Raw genomic sequence first — 15,358 nt, 5'->3', positions numbered from 1 at the left:
ATATTCATTTGTGTACGCTGCTTGTGGATCCACAAGATTTCCACCTCCAGATTGAAACAATTACTCACTAGCTGAATGGGATTACAGTGGTGCAAGACGCTGAACACAAACCAGGAAACGCCTCCTTCTGCCCAAAGGAGTTGGCACAGAACAGCTACAACCTGGAAGTGGGGAGTTGCCACCCTCCCACAGAGAGTCTAGTACAGAATGAAAGGCAAGGTCCCAAGAAACAAACCCAGATTTGCAGTCGCCGACTGACTGCGTTTCCCACCTGAACACTTCCTGTCTGGGCTAGCCAACCAATTACTGGTGAATAATTCATCAGTCTCTCTCTGTTGGTGTAAAAATCCGGCTGATTAGCTTTTCACACATTTTGGCTTTTATCCCAGAAATTCACCCTCCCTCTGCACCGGCCAGATCTTGCCAATCTGTCCTTGACACTGCCAGCAACATTGGGAGGGGAGTGGATGGTTTAAATTATTTATTCCTTTTTATAATTTTGCATTATTGTCCTCCGAGTTGGTCAGTGATTTTCTTCTACTATCATCAGCTAGTGAGTGGCCAGGTCTTGGCTGGACAAGGCCCAGCAATGCTCTGAGTAAAATATAATGCTGCTGCAGACACTAAAACCCGAGGAAATCTTTCACCTATAATTATCCAAGGTGGTGGCCACGGTTACTGCTGGAGCGCCATGATTAGCTCGAGAGACCTTAGTTACTGATTACTGAAGCTGCAGCAGACACACACACACACAATTTATTCTTAACCACTTAGAGCTGACACAGTTACAGCCATAAATTCAGGGTTATTATAGAATAATCTGCTGAAGACAATGATCAGCTGATTGGACTTTTATTCTGTACGGAGGCTCCTGTTCCAGCCCCAGAACGTTACAGTTCAACCTTTGCCATGAAGAACATTTTCCACTGTTCACAGGGCAAACGGGAAAAACTGATGTCTCTGCTTGTTCCTCTGGAGCTGTCGGGAGGCTGAGATAGCTGGCTCTGCACGGTGCACTCTGCAGCAACTACCAGCCTTACACCACCTTCATGCTGGAGCAAGCTCTCGGTCTTGACGGGACTTGTGAGTGGCACCAGGACACCACCACTAAGGCACTCACTGGCCGGGTAGGCTGAATGCGTTTCTACGGTCCTCCCGCGGCTCTGCTTTCCTGGTCTGTGTGCGTACGCCCACCAAAGGCCGCATTTTTCAGGGCTGGTCTACATGGCCGGTATCGTCGGCGGGTGATACACAAGTTTCAGTACGTAGTTTGTGTATCTCCCGTTGACTTACTAACGTTCCCTTACCGCAGCATCTCCACTGTGCTGCATCGACCGGAAACGCCCTCCGGTCGACGCAGCGTTACTCTTCTTTGGGGGGGTGGATTTACTGCATCAGCCAGAGAGCGCTTCCGGGATCAATTGTGCAGGTCTCCACTGCCCGCTCGACCGATCCCATTGCATCGATCCGTGGAGCCTGACGCAGCCCCGGCAGCGTAGACACACCCTCCGTGTGCCAGGCACTTTGGTGAACATGAGGCCATCACTGTTCTGATTTGAGAGAGTTCAGGTCCCTGGTCACCAAAGGCCTCCAGCCTCTGGATAGACACAGCCTGAGCATGGGTAGTACAAGATTCCCATCGGTTGCTCCCCAGACCCGCTCTTACGTCTCAAATCTTAACGGAAAGGCCTCAGCTAGGGGGAAGACAGTTCAGTATTCATGGCTTTTCAGCACTCGGCTTCTCTGCCAGTTGTGATGTGGGCGCTTGTGCACGGAGATCACCCACGAGCTACCTTCTGCCCCCCGCCAGCCAGCTAAGGACCGCTGGTATTCTGTTCAGCACTGCAGTGACACGTCCTGTCAAGGCAGACGGACCATGCCAGGTATCAGGTTGTGGGTGGCCGACACACACGCACAGCTGCGCTGCTGGAAGGGACAGTGTGTGCCACCAGCCATGCCAGATCCCTACTGAGGCACCTGCAAAGCAGTTTTCATCCTGTGTAAGAAACAACGGCCTCATCCAGGCCATTTGCTGGGGATTAGAGTCAGATACTGATCAGACGCCACTGCGGTGGGCAGAGTCAGAACCTCAGTGGGGCTGCTGGCCCTTGGCTGAGCCAAAGTACCACTGCCGAGGTGACCGTTACACCACAGGAAATGCCCTTTGTCAGGGATGTTCCTTTGATAAAAATGAACACGGGAAGAATTCATGTGTATTTAGTTTTGCTGTGGGAGGTTGGGTGTAGAGTCTCAAATGGCCTGTCCATTTCTACTGGATCAGCACCATGTACATTCGCTTGGTTACGCTAGATGTCTCAAATCAATATCAGATAAATGAGATGTTAACAGAAAAGTGATACAGACATTTTGATTTCATGCTAAATGCAAAATTCTTCTAACGGCTCATTTTAGTTCATGTATGGACTGGCAAACTCCACTCAGCTACAGTCATTTGATGTGATCAGACCCATGCAAGCAGCCTTCCCTCTGCTCCCCAGGAGACACAAGGGCCAGTTGTGCTGCAGGATTGCCTCCCTGGAGGAGATGGAGGAGTTCCAATTCATGGCAAAGTTGAGAAAAGAAGAGATAAAAAGGTGGGTTTAAAATGCTGGCTAAACTCTTCAGAGTGTTGCAATAGGCAGAATTTAAACACATACAGTTTAATTGAATTTGGTCTATAAATACGCAGGCTAGTCAGCACTTGTCCCAGGCACTGTACGGGTAAAGGAGCATCGTCTGGAAGAGAGGGTGAAAGCCTGGCAACATAGAATCATAGAGTTGGAAGGGACCTCAGGAGGTATCTAGTCCAACCCCCTGCTCAGAGCAGGACTAACCTCAGCTAAATAATCCCAGCCAGGGCTTTGTCAAGCCTCAGCTTAAAAACCTCTAAAGATGGAGATTCCACCACCACCTCTCTAGGTAACCCATTCCAGTGCTTCACCACCCTCCTAGTGAACATTTTTTTCCTAATATCCAACCTAAACCTCCCCCACTGCAACTTGAGACCATTGCTCCTTGTTCTGTCATCTGCCACCACTGAGAACAGCCTAGCTCCATCCTCCCTGGAACCCCCTTTCAGGTAGTTAAAGGCTGCTATCAAATCCCCCCTCACTCTTCTCTTCTGCAGACTGAACAAGCCTAGTTCCCTCAGCCTCTCCTCATAAGTCTTGTGCTCCAGCCCCCTCATCATTTTTGTTGCCCTCCGCTGGACTCTCTCCAACTTGTTCACATCCTCTCTGTAGTGGGGGGCCCAAAACTGGACACAATACTCCAAATGCGGCCTCACCAATGCCGAATAGAGGGGAATAATCACTTCCTTTGATCTGCTGGCAATGGTTCTACTAATGCAGCCCAGTATGCTATTAGCCTTCTTGGCAACCAGGGCACACTGCTGACTCATATCCAGCTTCTTATTCACTGTAACCCCCAGGTCCTTTTCTGCAGAACTGCTGCCCAGCTCGTCGGTCCCGTCTGTAGCTGTGCATGGGATTCTTCCATCCAAAGTGCAGGACTCTGCACTTGTCCTTGTTGAACCTCATCAGATTTCTTTTGGCCCAATCCTCCAGTTTGTTTAGGTCCTTCTGTATCCTAAGCCTACCTTCCAGGGTATCTACCACTCCCCTCAGCTTAGTGTCATCTGCAAACTTGCTGAGGGTGCAATCTACCCCATCCTCCAGATCATTGATGAAGATGTTGAACAAAACTGGCCCTAGCACCAACCCCTGGGGAACTCCGCTTGTGACCGGCTGCCAGCTAGACATGGAGCCATTGATCACTACTTATTAAGCCCTATGCTCTAGCCAGTTCACTATCCATTTTATAGTCCATTCATCCAACCCATACTTCTGTAACTTGCTGATAAGAATACTGAGAGAGACCGTATCAAAAGCTTTGCTAAAGTCAAGGTATATCACGTCCACCGCTTTCCCCACATCCACACAGCCAGTCACCTCTTCAGAGAGGGCAATCAGGGTTGGTCAGGCATGACTTGCCCTTGGTGAATCCATGCTGACTGTTCCTGACCACCTTCCTCTCTTCCACGTGCTGCAAAATGGATTCCTTGAGGACCTGCTCCATGATTTTTCCAGGGATTGAGGTGAGGCTTTCTAACCCGCCAACCTCAGTAGCCCCTGCGGTGCTCTCCTTGCAGTGACACGGGATGGCTGGGGCTCCTACGTGCCAGTCACAGCAGAGCCCTGTTTTACCAAGACTCAACCAGGGGCATCACGAGGTTGATCTGCTACCCAGGATGAAGGGCTGCAATCTAATGCCGAGGAGCCAGTCCCTCCTATGTGGGAGCTCCTCGACGGGCGGCAGAGACGGTCACTTATGAATCCCTGCCAAAACCCTGACGTCAGAGTCGAGGTTGCAGAGAATCACTGACCAGTTTTAAACATTAGAGCTTCATAGTGCTAATGAGGCAAAAGTCAAGATGACAGACCACACTAAGGGCTTGTGCACAACATGAATGGTTTACAGATACCGTTATGCTGGCAAAGCCCCCTAGTGTAGATGCAGCATGTGCCCACAGAAGAAGTGTTCTGTCAGCATAGTCACATCAGCTCCCCAAACGTCATTAGCTATGCCGACAGAAGCACTTTTCTGCCAGCGTAGCTGTGTCTCCTCTGGGGGGTTTGACGGCAGAGCTCTGCCAGCTGGGGCATAGACCTGGTCTAAGAGTTCGAAATGCTGACCATCAGAGTCTGGGAATACTCAGATCAGCTTCCAATGCAAACTTTAGCCTTGTCTGTCTTTGTTATTTAACCTGGGTATCAAAGAGACCCTCTTATCTCCTAAACCTGACCTCATCCACTGACCATCCCTCACTGAACTTCCAAGCATGGACCACAGACACACCCACTGCACTCCTCCTAGACAAAGCTCTCCATAACTGGCTTGTAAACTGCAAAGCCACCGTCTAGTAAGAGGCTAAAGACCAGACCTTCCCCAGGGCCTTGGAGTATGTGCCAGAGACTACAATACCATGGCTCTCCCTGCACGTACCATCCACACAAGATCCTGCTCCCTAGCTGTTTCTTCATCATTGGCCAAATGCCTGATTCTGCCCCCATTCAACATCTCAAAACTGGTCAGGCCCTTACATCAGAGATACTTGCTAGCGCCTCAGCCAAGAGACTAGGCTGAATGCAGGAAAAGCCCCAACCTCCCCATCACACCCTTGCAAGATGGGCCTGGAAGCCACCTCTACCCACGAAAGGCAGGAAGAGTGAGTGCACACTGTCACTGGCCAGCAAAATGTCTTGCTCCTGTGATCCAAGGAATTGTGAGCATTGCTGAACGCCGAGTACAACATCCAGATCTCCTGACCTTCCAGTCTGGCTTGGTAACTAGAAAGCTCACGTGATGGTTTAATTTGCTACCTGATACCCAGCTCCGGAGTTTAATGTGGGATTTTAATTTCTTAAAATTCAGCCTTTTGCTCCCTGTTCTCTCAGATGAGGAACAACCCAAACGAGCTCCTTCGCTTGGGGGGGGGGGGGGGGAGGAAGAGGGGGAGAGAACTGCAATTGTTGGGTTTCTTTTAAAAGGAGAAAAGTTAGCAATGAGCAGGATAGAGCACTGACGCTCTGGAGTGTAATTATGCTATTATCTTTAAAGAAAGGGCCCTTTGCCAGTTGCAGCTCGTGTATATTAGCCAAGAGAATTTTCCCACCGCTGGTGGTTTTGCAGAAGGTTTAGAAATATCCGTGTAAAGGAATCCAACAAGCAAGAGCTGTGATTCTACCTTGGAAAACAAAAAGCCCTTCAAATCACCGCATGGCAGAGCGGGAAGGTGAGGGTTAAACGTTCTAAATGCTGTTAAGGGTCTGCAGAGATCACACAGTCCAGTCTGTGAGGGACTGGTCTACACGCCTCCCCCAGCCACTCTTCTACCCACTGACAGGGAACGGAGATGACGAAAGCAAGTCAGAATCATTCAAGAGTTGGATCACGAGCTCCCAGGGAGGAGGCAGCAGCTGGGGCTGTTTTGCTGCGTAGCAGAATCTCTCCATATGGAACCTTGATTCCTGGGCATAAATAGCCCACGACACTGCATTTTAACAAAAGGGGGTGATGAACGCACAACCCCCCATTCCAGGCAACAGGCTGCCGGGAAGAACCCGAGGAGGTGGGCGCAATGCGAATGAAAACCTCCAGCTAACCCTTCCCACCCCAAGAGTGATGAACTTGGAGATCCCACCAAAGTCTGCGTGAGCATCAACTGGTGCAGCCACGTTTTAAAGGGAAAGGTCTAGGAGGAACACCGCTCAAAGCCACTAGCGGATTCAATAGGTTCTCCAGCCTCACTGTAGCCCATCATTTTGCCATATTCCCACAGTTCTGGTACAATTTTACAGCCATCTGTAGAAGAGACGTTTTCCCTTCACCAGTGCTGGCCAGGGCAGGAGTTCTGCCTCAGTCAGAGCAGCCTAGCAGCACTCAAAGCAGGTTTATTAATCACTTTCTGCAGCAGGTGATCGTGAGGGGGGCACAGGCGGGGAAGCCTCTGGAACAGCTGGAAATGTACAGAGTTAAATTCAATATGCTTGAAGTGAATAAAAGGCTAAACAGGAATCTAGTCAATGGATACAGCTGGTTCTGTGGTGCAGTACGAGGCGTATTTTCTGATCTCTGGCGAGCCCGTACCACAGGGCTGGGCGGAGAAGAGAGATGCATTAGGAAGCAAGTATTAGTTGCCCATATCTCCCATACAGCCAGAGAGGCCAAACCAGCACATACGAATTATTCCTCTCCCTCAAGAGGATTTTTTTTTTTTTTTTTTGGTAAAAGCAAAAGCAAAAAAAAGCAAAAAACACAGTCACCATCGTGCCCAGACAAGCCGCAACGCTTCAGTCCAAGGGGCGCCAGGAAGTGCTGGGCAATCCAATTTTGTTTTATAACGCGTCGTTAGCCATACGGGAAGCAGGTGGGCAATTCCTCAACTACCATTTATGGGGAAGTAAAGTAAAGGGTGAGTTTACGGTGCAGTAAATATCTCAGCTGGATTAACACATATAGGGGGCTTTGTTGTGCTTCCCTGTGTTTGCTAGGCCCAGGGAAAGGGGACGGAGTTCTGAGGAACTGGACCTTTTTGTTGCGGTTTGGGCAAGTCACATCACCAGATGCCCCAAGGTGCCAATATCCTGCACAGAAGCCAGAGCAGAACTAGGTTTATAGACAATTGCCACGGGGAAGCACTAAAGCTTGGAAGTCTACATCCACCAAATGCAGCTCACAAGTCACTATCCCAGCTGACAACTTTCCCCTTTGATTTAGCCTTGGTATATACTAGAAGATACATGAAGAACCATAGACATGTCGGGCTGGACGGGACCTCAAGAGGTCATCTAGTTCAGCTCCCTGCGCCAAGGCAGGAGCAAGTAAACCTAGACCAACCCTGACAGGTATTTGTCCGACCTGTTCTCCAACACCTCCAATGACCGGGATTCCACAGCCTCCTTTAGATCTCAACTCCCCTTACGTTTGTCCTAATGTCTAAGCTCCAGCCTAGGGGAGAAATCTCAGTTCTTTATAAATCATGCAGCTGGCTAACTTTTCTACCAGCAGCTGTTTAATGTAAAGGGACAGGCAATGTGATTGTATTACAAAGGGAAGGAGACGGAGCTCACTCTGTGAGCGTTTCCTTACAAGTGGGCATGTTAGTGCTGTGTCTCCATGACATGTTGAGAGGACATTATGCCAGGGCTCCCTGCTGGCATCTTCCCCAGCAGACTGTCCTTCTCCCTGTGCAGTCTGTGCCATGACCATTGCAATAAGCAACGGTGCTCAAGCTGAAATCCCATTGGTTTGTGGGTGGTGGGCAGGGCTTGTTCTTTACAAAGGCTTCTTGACGCTGACCTTGCTTCCTCCCTCGTTCTGCCAGGTTTGGAATTCATTAGCCTGCTGGAGACGCTGCCAGGCTCATTCCCCGGGGAGAGACGTGGGGAGGGAGCGGGCTGGTGTGCCTGCTGGAGCTGGGGCTTTACACAGCAGTGTGATTCTAACTATTAAACGTTCATTGGGGCGTGGCATGTGATCATTTTCCCGGTGTGTCAAGAGTGCAGGATTCAAAGGCCTGGCTTAGGCGATTGGCACGGCAGTGAACAGGAGCTGGAGTACTCAGCACACCCGAAAATCAAGCCACAAATGAGTAGCTTTAAGTCGGGATGGCCACAGTGCAGCGGACAGTCCATCCCGATCCAAGCGGCCTGGCCACAAACAGCGGAAGAGGATGCTGCCTGCTGTCTCCTACATTTTATGCCACATAGATGCTGCCCTCAAATTCCCAGTGAAACCCTCAGCTGGGTAAAGTCTGGGCACATCTGGTTCCAGTGACCAAACTTACAGTACAGTCAGTCCTGGGAAGTGTGAGCTTTCCACAGCAAGTTTTATTTTTGTAGATATGAAAAAAAAACCCCAATAAACTAAAAATGGCCATTAAAACTTCCCCAACTTCGAAGTTTTTCACCATTTTCACTGGAATCTGGGCACACGCACAAGGACCCAAGAAAGCCCCCGGCCATACACAAGAGCCATGGTACAAGTGGCTCTGAGGCAGCATTTGCTGCACCCTCCAAAGGAGAAACAGCTGCAGACTCACCCAGTGCCCGGGTTACTCGCATCAGCACCTCCCCCACTTTCATCCTGGTCTCTGTGGTCTGGGGTCCTGCGGTGCCTGGTGAGGTGCCCCCATATTGGGCCAGCAGGCAGGGCAGGATTTGCTCCGGGTACACATCTGACAGAAGGGCAACACCTGAGGTTCAAAACAAAAAGGGGCACATGAGTCAATCTAAAATATAAGGCAGGGGATAGAGTCCGTGGCACACAGCTGACGAGTGAGAGGGGACAGACGGGAGGCAGGTAGGAGCACATGGACAAATGGACAGATAGACCCCAGGATGTCTAATCATGGAGCACCAAGCCACAGTGAACGTACAGAAGAAAATCAATCTCAGGGTCTCTTCTGGGTTTACAGCCTCTCTGCTCGGTGCGTTTCTCTGCTTCAGAGGGCTCTGCCCCTCATGAAGAAGGTCAGTTCCTCCCTGAGGCAACCGTCTCCCATTCAGCTGTAGCCCAAAGCGATCGCTTTACTTCTCAGGCCAATAAAATGCTACGAGTATCCGGCCCCGAAGGCTAATCACTCTTGGAGCTGTGAATGTGAGTGGAGTGGGAAAACTGGTCTTGCAGCTGCAAAATGCCCCTCTCCTCCCCATCTCCACTCCAGTAGTGTCCCAGCAGAGCTGTAAAATAACCTGGTTCCCACCGGCGCATACCTGCCTCCCATTAGTTGCTGCTGGGCAACGGTTAAGAGTGCAGGTTACTGGCCGAGCCCTTTGTGTGGCGGATACAGCTGTCATCCATGCATCCCAACTACCGCTCTGGGGCAGCCGCAGACATGCCGTGGGGCACAGAATGAGAAGTGAGAGCGCCGAGACGGAGATTTTTACAGCCATTAGAAGTGGCAGGTTATAGGAAAACCTTTTTATTTGCACCAGGCAGTGTCAGGTGATAATTTGGGGGATCTGAATAGCCTTTGTTCACTTTGGCATCTCTGGCACACGTCAACACACTTGCCAGAGTTTCCCAGACAGTCCCCATCTCCTCACACCTTGAAGTCTGAGCATCAAGGTATCTCGCTGCCTGTCGCAATCTCGGAACATGAAAGGTAACGATGCTCCTGCAGTTGTGTGCCTGCACATCACTCCTGCTGTCAGCTGCGATAAACGGCGCTGACGATCCTCTTGGATCGCAGGTGCAGCAGATCAAGCTACGGCGCATTCGCTGCTCCCCGGCCTCTGTCTGCAGAGAGCAGGCGGAGGTGACCTGTGCACAGCCAGACTGAGAGGAGATGTTCACAGGGCAAAAAGTAGTTAAAAAATGGAAGGGAAGGATTTGGGTCAGAGTGTCACTGAAAGCTGCCCCAAGCACTTCATAGTTCTCAGCCAAGCTCTGGACATCAATTCACCCCACAGCCCAAGACGGCGTCTCTTTGCCCTGCTTTGCCATGGGGACTGCAGGAGAAGACCAGGAATTGCTGCCTGACCCAACATACCAGCCTCAGTTCACAAATGCCTTTTCACCCTCCCTCAAACACCATGCCTGGGCACTGACTGTGTGTGTGCCCTACCCTGGCCTCAAGTGCTGCCAACCTCTGGGGAGCCAAAATCCCAAGGCAGGGCCCACAGTCACCGGCTTGGCTTCAAACCCCAGCGACTAAAGATTGGAAGAGGCTCATGTCACATGAACAGCTCGTCTTGTGCTGCTCCAGGCTGAACACCACAGCCCATGAGAGGAGACACAGCTCTCGAAACCTGTTTCTTACCATCCATGCGTTGTGTCTTTCTTAGCTCTGGCGTCACTGCCTCACCTCCTTAATAGAGGACTGCTCCCCCGCACCACACACACATCAACAGCCCCCACATTGCACGAAAGGATCCAGGAGACATTCATTCTAGCAGAAGAGTGGAAGTTTCGAGAGTTGGCTGGGTTTACATATGAAATCAATGTATGTCTATGCCCCCACGCGTCGAGCGTTGGAGGGTACGGAAGCACAGGAGCTGGAGGGGAAGGGGCGCGCTAATTTAAAAGTCTTCTGGAATCCTGGTTAAAATTTGGCGTCAGTCACAAATGAAGTGTATCTGGAATGTCCGTGCAGACCTGATGGAACTGCAAGTACAGACTGGGTACGAGGGCACAGCTTTGCATGGGGGGGAGGGGGGGGAGGGGAGGAGTCAGGACAGGATAATGCAGGGTGCTGCAGACCAAGACGGAGACGCCCTGGCACCACCGTGCAGTGGGAGAGGCCCAGACTAGAAGAGCAGTGGGCAGGAGCGAGTGGCATAGGAGCTACGGCCTTTCTTTGAATGAGTAATGTACAAAGCTGAAATGAAAGCGCTGCTGTTATAACTGATGAGACTCCTTCAACCACACCCTAATTAGGCAGGAAAAAAGAGAAATCCCAACCCAATGCCCTGCAGATAGGAGAAAATGAGGCAGCTGGAGCCAAAGCCTCATCTCGAAGGGCAGGTTAGGCAGGAAGTAAATAATTTTTCCTGAGATTTGTAACCATCTTCTTCATGCAGCTTCCCCCTCCTGCCATATATATATGCAGATAAACTGCAGCATAGGCAAAACCAATGGAAAACTGTGTCTCCACTCGCGCTGCAGAAAGAAAAAACTAAAAGCAGGTTTTGCCCAGGCAAAAAGCTACACCCAGCATTCCAGAGCCCTCTGCCTAGGTCTGAGCTTATCCTCGAGGAGGCCATGAATTCCAGGCCCTCAATCATTCTCATTGTTCGTGTCTCAGTCCCGGCTAGTTCTGAAAAACCCTTCCCGAGGCAGGGTGGCCAGTACCGCACACAGTATCCAGCTGAGGCTGCACCACTGATTTATATGACATCCTTCTGTGTACACAGTGCTGTAGCTTGTCGAAAGCTTGTCTCTCACCAGCAGAAGTTGGTCCAATAAAAGACTACCTCACTCATCTGGTCTTTCTGCTCCTTTTCTGTATTATTCACCCTCACGTTCCTAACACTGTTTGATCACAGCGACTGAGTTTTAATTCACTGGGATGCCTACAAAAAAAACTTCACAGCAGTTTAGCTGCTGGTGTGCGGAGACCACAGCCTGCCATGCTAACAGTATTGTCTCCTCGTCTCCTTGTACTCCACCACAGGTCTGTTTTCTGTTGAGTCCTGTCTTACACTTAGAATGTAAGCTCTTTGGGGCAGGGCCTGTCTTTTTGTTCTGTTTTTATACAGAGCCTAGTACCACGGGCTCCTGGTCCATGACTAGGGCTCTTAAACAACACGGTAATATGCAACCATAAACTAACTCAGAATCTGATTTTAATTTTCAGGCTGAGATGGAGTCAGACCCTAGCTGGTTACTAAACACACCACACAGCTCCTCTACTCTGCCCTCTGAACAAATTCAGCACACTAAGGTTAGTTAGCATTCTACAAGTTGGATGCCAATGTTTGAGAGAGAAATTATTTAACAGTTGGCAGCAGGTGTCCACTAATTCGAGCTGGTTAATATTCATCTAGGAGCATCTACTTTCTAAGTCAAACATCACATTCTGCACTATACTCGTGGGGAGAAACACAGGTTGGATGTAGTTTCCAGGCAAGTCATTAATTCAGGGCATGTCTACATTGCGGAGTGAAGTCGATTTACTTTCAGTCGACTTTCACCCACTGAACTCACGAGGAGCGTGATCACACCGTGCGCACTGCGTCCCCACCAGCCGTGCCTGCATCGATAATCAAAGCAGTGCACCGTGGGTAGCTAGCTCACAGTGCAACTACCCGCAGTGCCTTTTGGGAAGGATGTCGTCCTCCCATAATGCAACATGCTCCCTCCCCCTCCCTTCTTGTCCAAAACAAAGAGACAAACATTCTTTCACACCATTTTTCCAAACCCGTCTCTGCTGAACATATGCCACTGCCGGAGAGGCATGGAGAGCTATCATTGTGAGCATCACAAACACCTCACGACTTATCCTGCAGTATTTTCAAGGCCGAGACAGGAGCTGCAGCACGGAAAATTGAGATATTACTGAAGCCACCCTGCTACACGTCATAGAACGAAACAATTCCTGTTTGCTGCAGGCTGTCACACACCATCTTCAGTTGGTGGAGCGCCGCTTCTGGTCCCGGGAAACAAGCACTGACTGGTGGGACCGCATCGTTATGAAGGTGTGGGATGATGAGCAGTGGCTGCAGAACTTTCGTATGCAAAAGGCCACTTTCTTTGAACTTTGCGCAGAGCTGTCCCCAGCCCTGAAGCCCGTGAATACTTGTTTGAGACCTGCTGTGACAGCGGAGAAGCAAGTGGCCATCGCTGTGTGGAAGCTGGAAACCCCAATCGCTACCGGTCAGTTGGGAATCAATTCGGAGTCGGTAAATCCACCATGGGAACTGCTGTGATGCAAGCGTGCAGGGCCATTAATAGACTTCAGCTAAGAAGGGTAGTGACTTTGGGAAACGTGCAGGATATAGTGGATGGGTTTGACGCAATTGGGTTCCCAAACTGTGGTGGGGCAATAGACGGCACGCATATCCCTATCCTAGCACCTGATCACCTTGCCATAGAGTACATAAACTGAACGGGATACTTCTCAATGGTGTTGCAGGCCCTTGTGGATCACAGGGGACGTTTCACTGACATCATTGTGGGATGGTCTAGAAAGGTGCATGACGCACATCTTTAGGAACTCAGGTCTGTTAAAAAAGAGGCAGGCGGACACTTTCTTCCCTGAGCAAAAAATAAACATTGGCGATGTTGAAATGCCAGTAGTGATGCCGGAGGATCCTGCCTACCCCCCTTGCTCCCCTGGCTAACAAAGCCCTACACCTGGACAGCGAGAAGGAGCGTTTCAACAGGCTCAGCAAGTGCAGAACGGTGGTGGAATGTGCATTTGGTTGCTTAAAGGCAGGATGGCAGTTTGCTCACTAGGTTAGCCCTCAGTGAACGCAACATCCCCACTGTTATCTCTGCCTGCTGTGCGCTCCATAACGTGTGCGAAACAAAGGGGAAAAGTTCCCGCAGGGTTGGGTCATGGAGGCTGATAGGCTGGCTGCAATTTTGAGCAGCCAGATACCAGTGCTATGCTGAGAGCCGAGAACGGAGCACCGCGCCGCAGGGAAGCATGAAAACCCGTTCTTGCAATGAACCGCAGTGATGTGTATGTCTGTCAGTGCTGTGCCTTCCCTTCCCATCCCCCACCCTGGCACCATCGGTCCCCTCCCCTTCTTCCCCCGCTGACAATCTCCGTGAATACAGAGTCATGTTTTTAAAGCAGTAAAGTTTTATTGGTGATCTGTTACAGTGTGGGGAAAGGAAGATAATTTAACATTCTCATAAGGCTTCTAGGACATCCAGAGCGAAGTGTGACTGTGCAAACAGCAAAGCACGCACATTCCCAGTTCTTAAAGGGGCCATCACCTCTTTCAGCTCTCCTCCACTGGCGTGGTGTGGAGCACGTACTGCACCCTACTCAACCTCCTCCTAGAGTGCTTGGGGGTGGGGGTTGGGAAAAAACTTGTTAGCTGAGCGTTTTGCAGGGGCTGCAGAGGGAGTCTGTCCTGCCGCTGCTCTTCCTGGAGCTCTTCCAGACGCCTCAGCATGCCAGACTGATCCCTCGTAATACGCAACGTCTCCTCTTGCGTTGCACACTCCTGCTCCGGGCTGATTTTCTGTTTTCCATGTCCAGTTTTTCTGACAATGACATCCGCCAGGCTCTGAGCTCTGTGTCAGCAGCCACCGAGGCGTTCGTTAGTTCACTGAACATGTCATCCCGAGGTTTTTTTTTCACCTTCTAACCTGGGAAAGGCGCTCTGCAGAAGTACAAGCTGGGGTGAAGGCCGAGCTGTCCACTGTAAGGCAAGCAAAGCACAAGGTTTCCACTGGTAGCTGGTCCCATGGATGAAAAGCAATGTTACAATGTGAAAAGAACTCCCCTTCACATTCACAAGGCAACGCCGGACCTGCATACCAATCTGTACCTATTGCACAGGTCAGAGTGGAGTTCCAGCCATGTTAAGTAAGGGACCCTGGCATCCATTATAAGGAAGTCTCTGTAGCACTAAATTCCCCAATCCAACCTTAACCAAGGAGCAGGATCATTGGGCTCCTCTTCACCATCCCACAGACCGGTTTGGGAGGAGGTGGTCCAAAGGGATTGGAGGAGGGTGTGGGTGAAGTGTCGCTGGAGAAAACATAGGGGCACCCGTTCCCAGACCCCTAATTCCATGACAACGTCATGGCTAGGAACTGTCTGTGTTGGGGCCCAGGACACCGTCCATGGCAGGGGAATAACACGCAGTGACTGTATCTGTCGGGTACTGTTAACTTGTGCCATCTTCCCGAGGTGACCATGTGTGATGTCAGTCTGCTGAGGATAACACAGGAGGAAAGCGAAGATTTGCTGCAAGCATCAGGGTACAGGCCTGGCCCTTATGCTGCTGTGCTGTGTTCTGCAATGATGCCTGCTCACTTAATAGCAGAGTGGCAGGGAAAAGTGTCCTTCTGTGGTGGAAAAAATAAGGCTGCCCTCCCCAGAACCCTTCTGCAAAGGATTGCACAGTACCTACATGAACGTTTCCTGGAGCTATCCATGGAGGACTCTCGGCGCATCCCTGTGCACATAAATAGTCTCTTCCGGGGGTAACCTTTGCTTAAGTGGACCAACACCCAGGAAGCCCATCCCCAAACACACAGACTCCTGCAAAAAAAAAAAAAAAAAAAAAAGTAGTAAGAAGCTAGACTAGGGCTATAACCACAGAAATACGATTTGCTATACACACTCACCAGATGTGCCTTCCCTGGCATCTCGGTCACTCACACTGTCCTG

At 50.5% G+C, this 15,358-nt stretch overlaps 1 protein-coding gene across 1 annotated transcript in view; it reads right to left on the bottom strand.

The window, feature by feature from the left end:
- Positions 1-15,358, bottom strand: part of TANGO6 (transport and golgi organization 6 homolog) — an 86,634-nt gene that overhangs the window by 24,282 nt on the left and 46,994 nt on the right. The window contains exon 15 of the mRNA XM_067536728.1: positions 8,603-8,755. Within this exon, the coding sequence (XP_067392829.1) occupies positions 8,603-8,755 (153 nt within the window). The remainder of the gene's footprint in view (positions 1-8,602; positions 8,756-15,358) is intronic.

Source organism: Emydura macquarii, unplaced genomic scaffold (assembly GCF_026122565.2).
Source record: "Emydura macquarii macquarii isolate MOO-44397 ecotype Brisbane River unplaced genomic scaffold, CSIRO-AGI_Emac_v2 contig_3647, whole genome shotgun sequence".
Lineage (NCBI taxonomy): Eukaryota > Metazoa > Chordata > Testudines > Chelidae > Emydura > Emydura macquarii.
The sequence above is the reverse complement of the archived record's forward strand: the minus strand, read 5'-3'. Positions and strand labels throughout refer to the sequence as shown.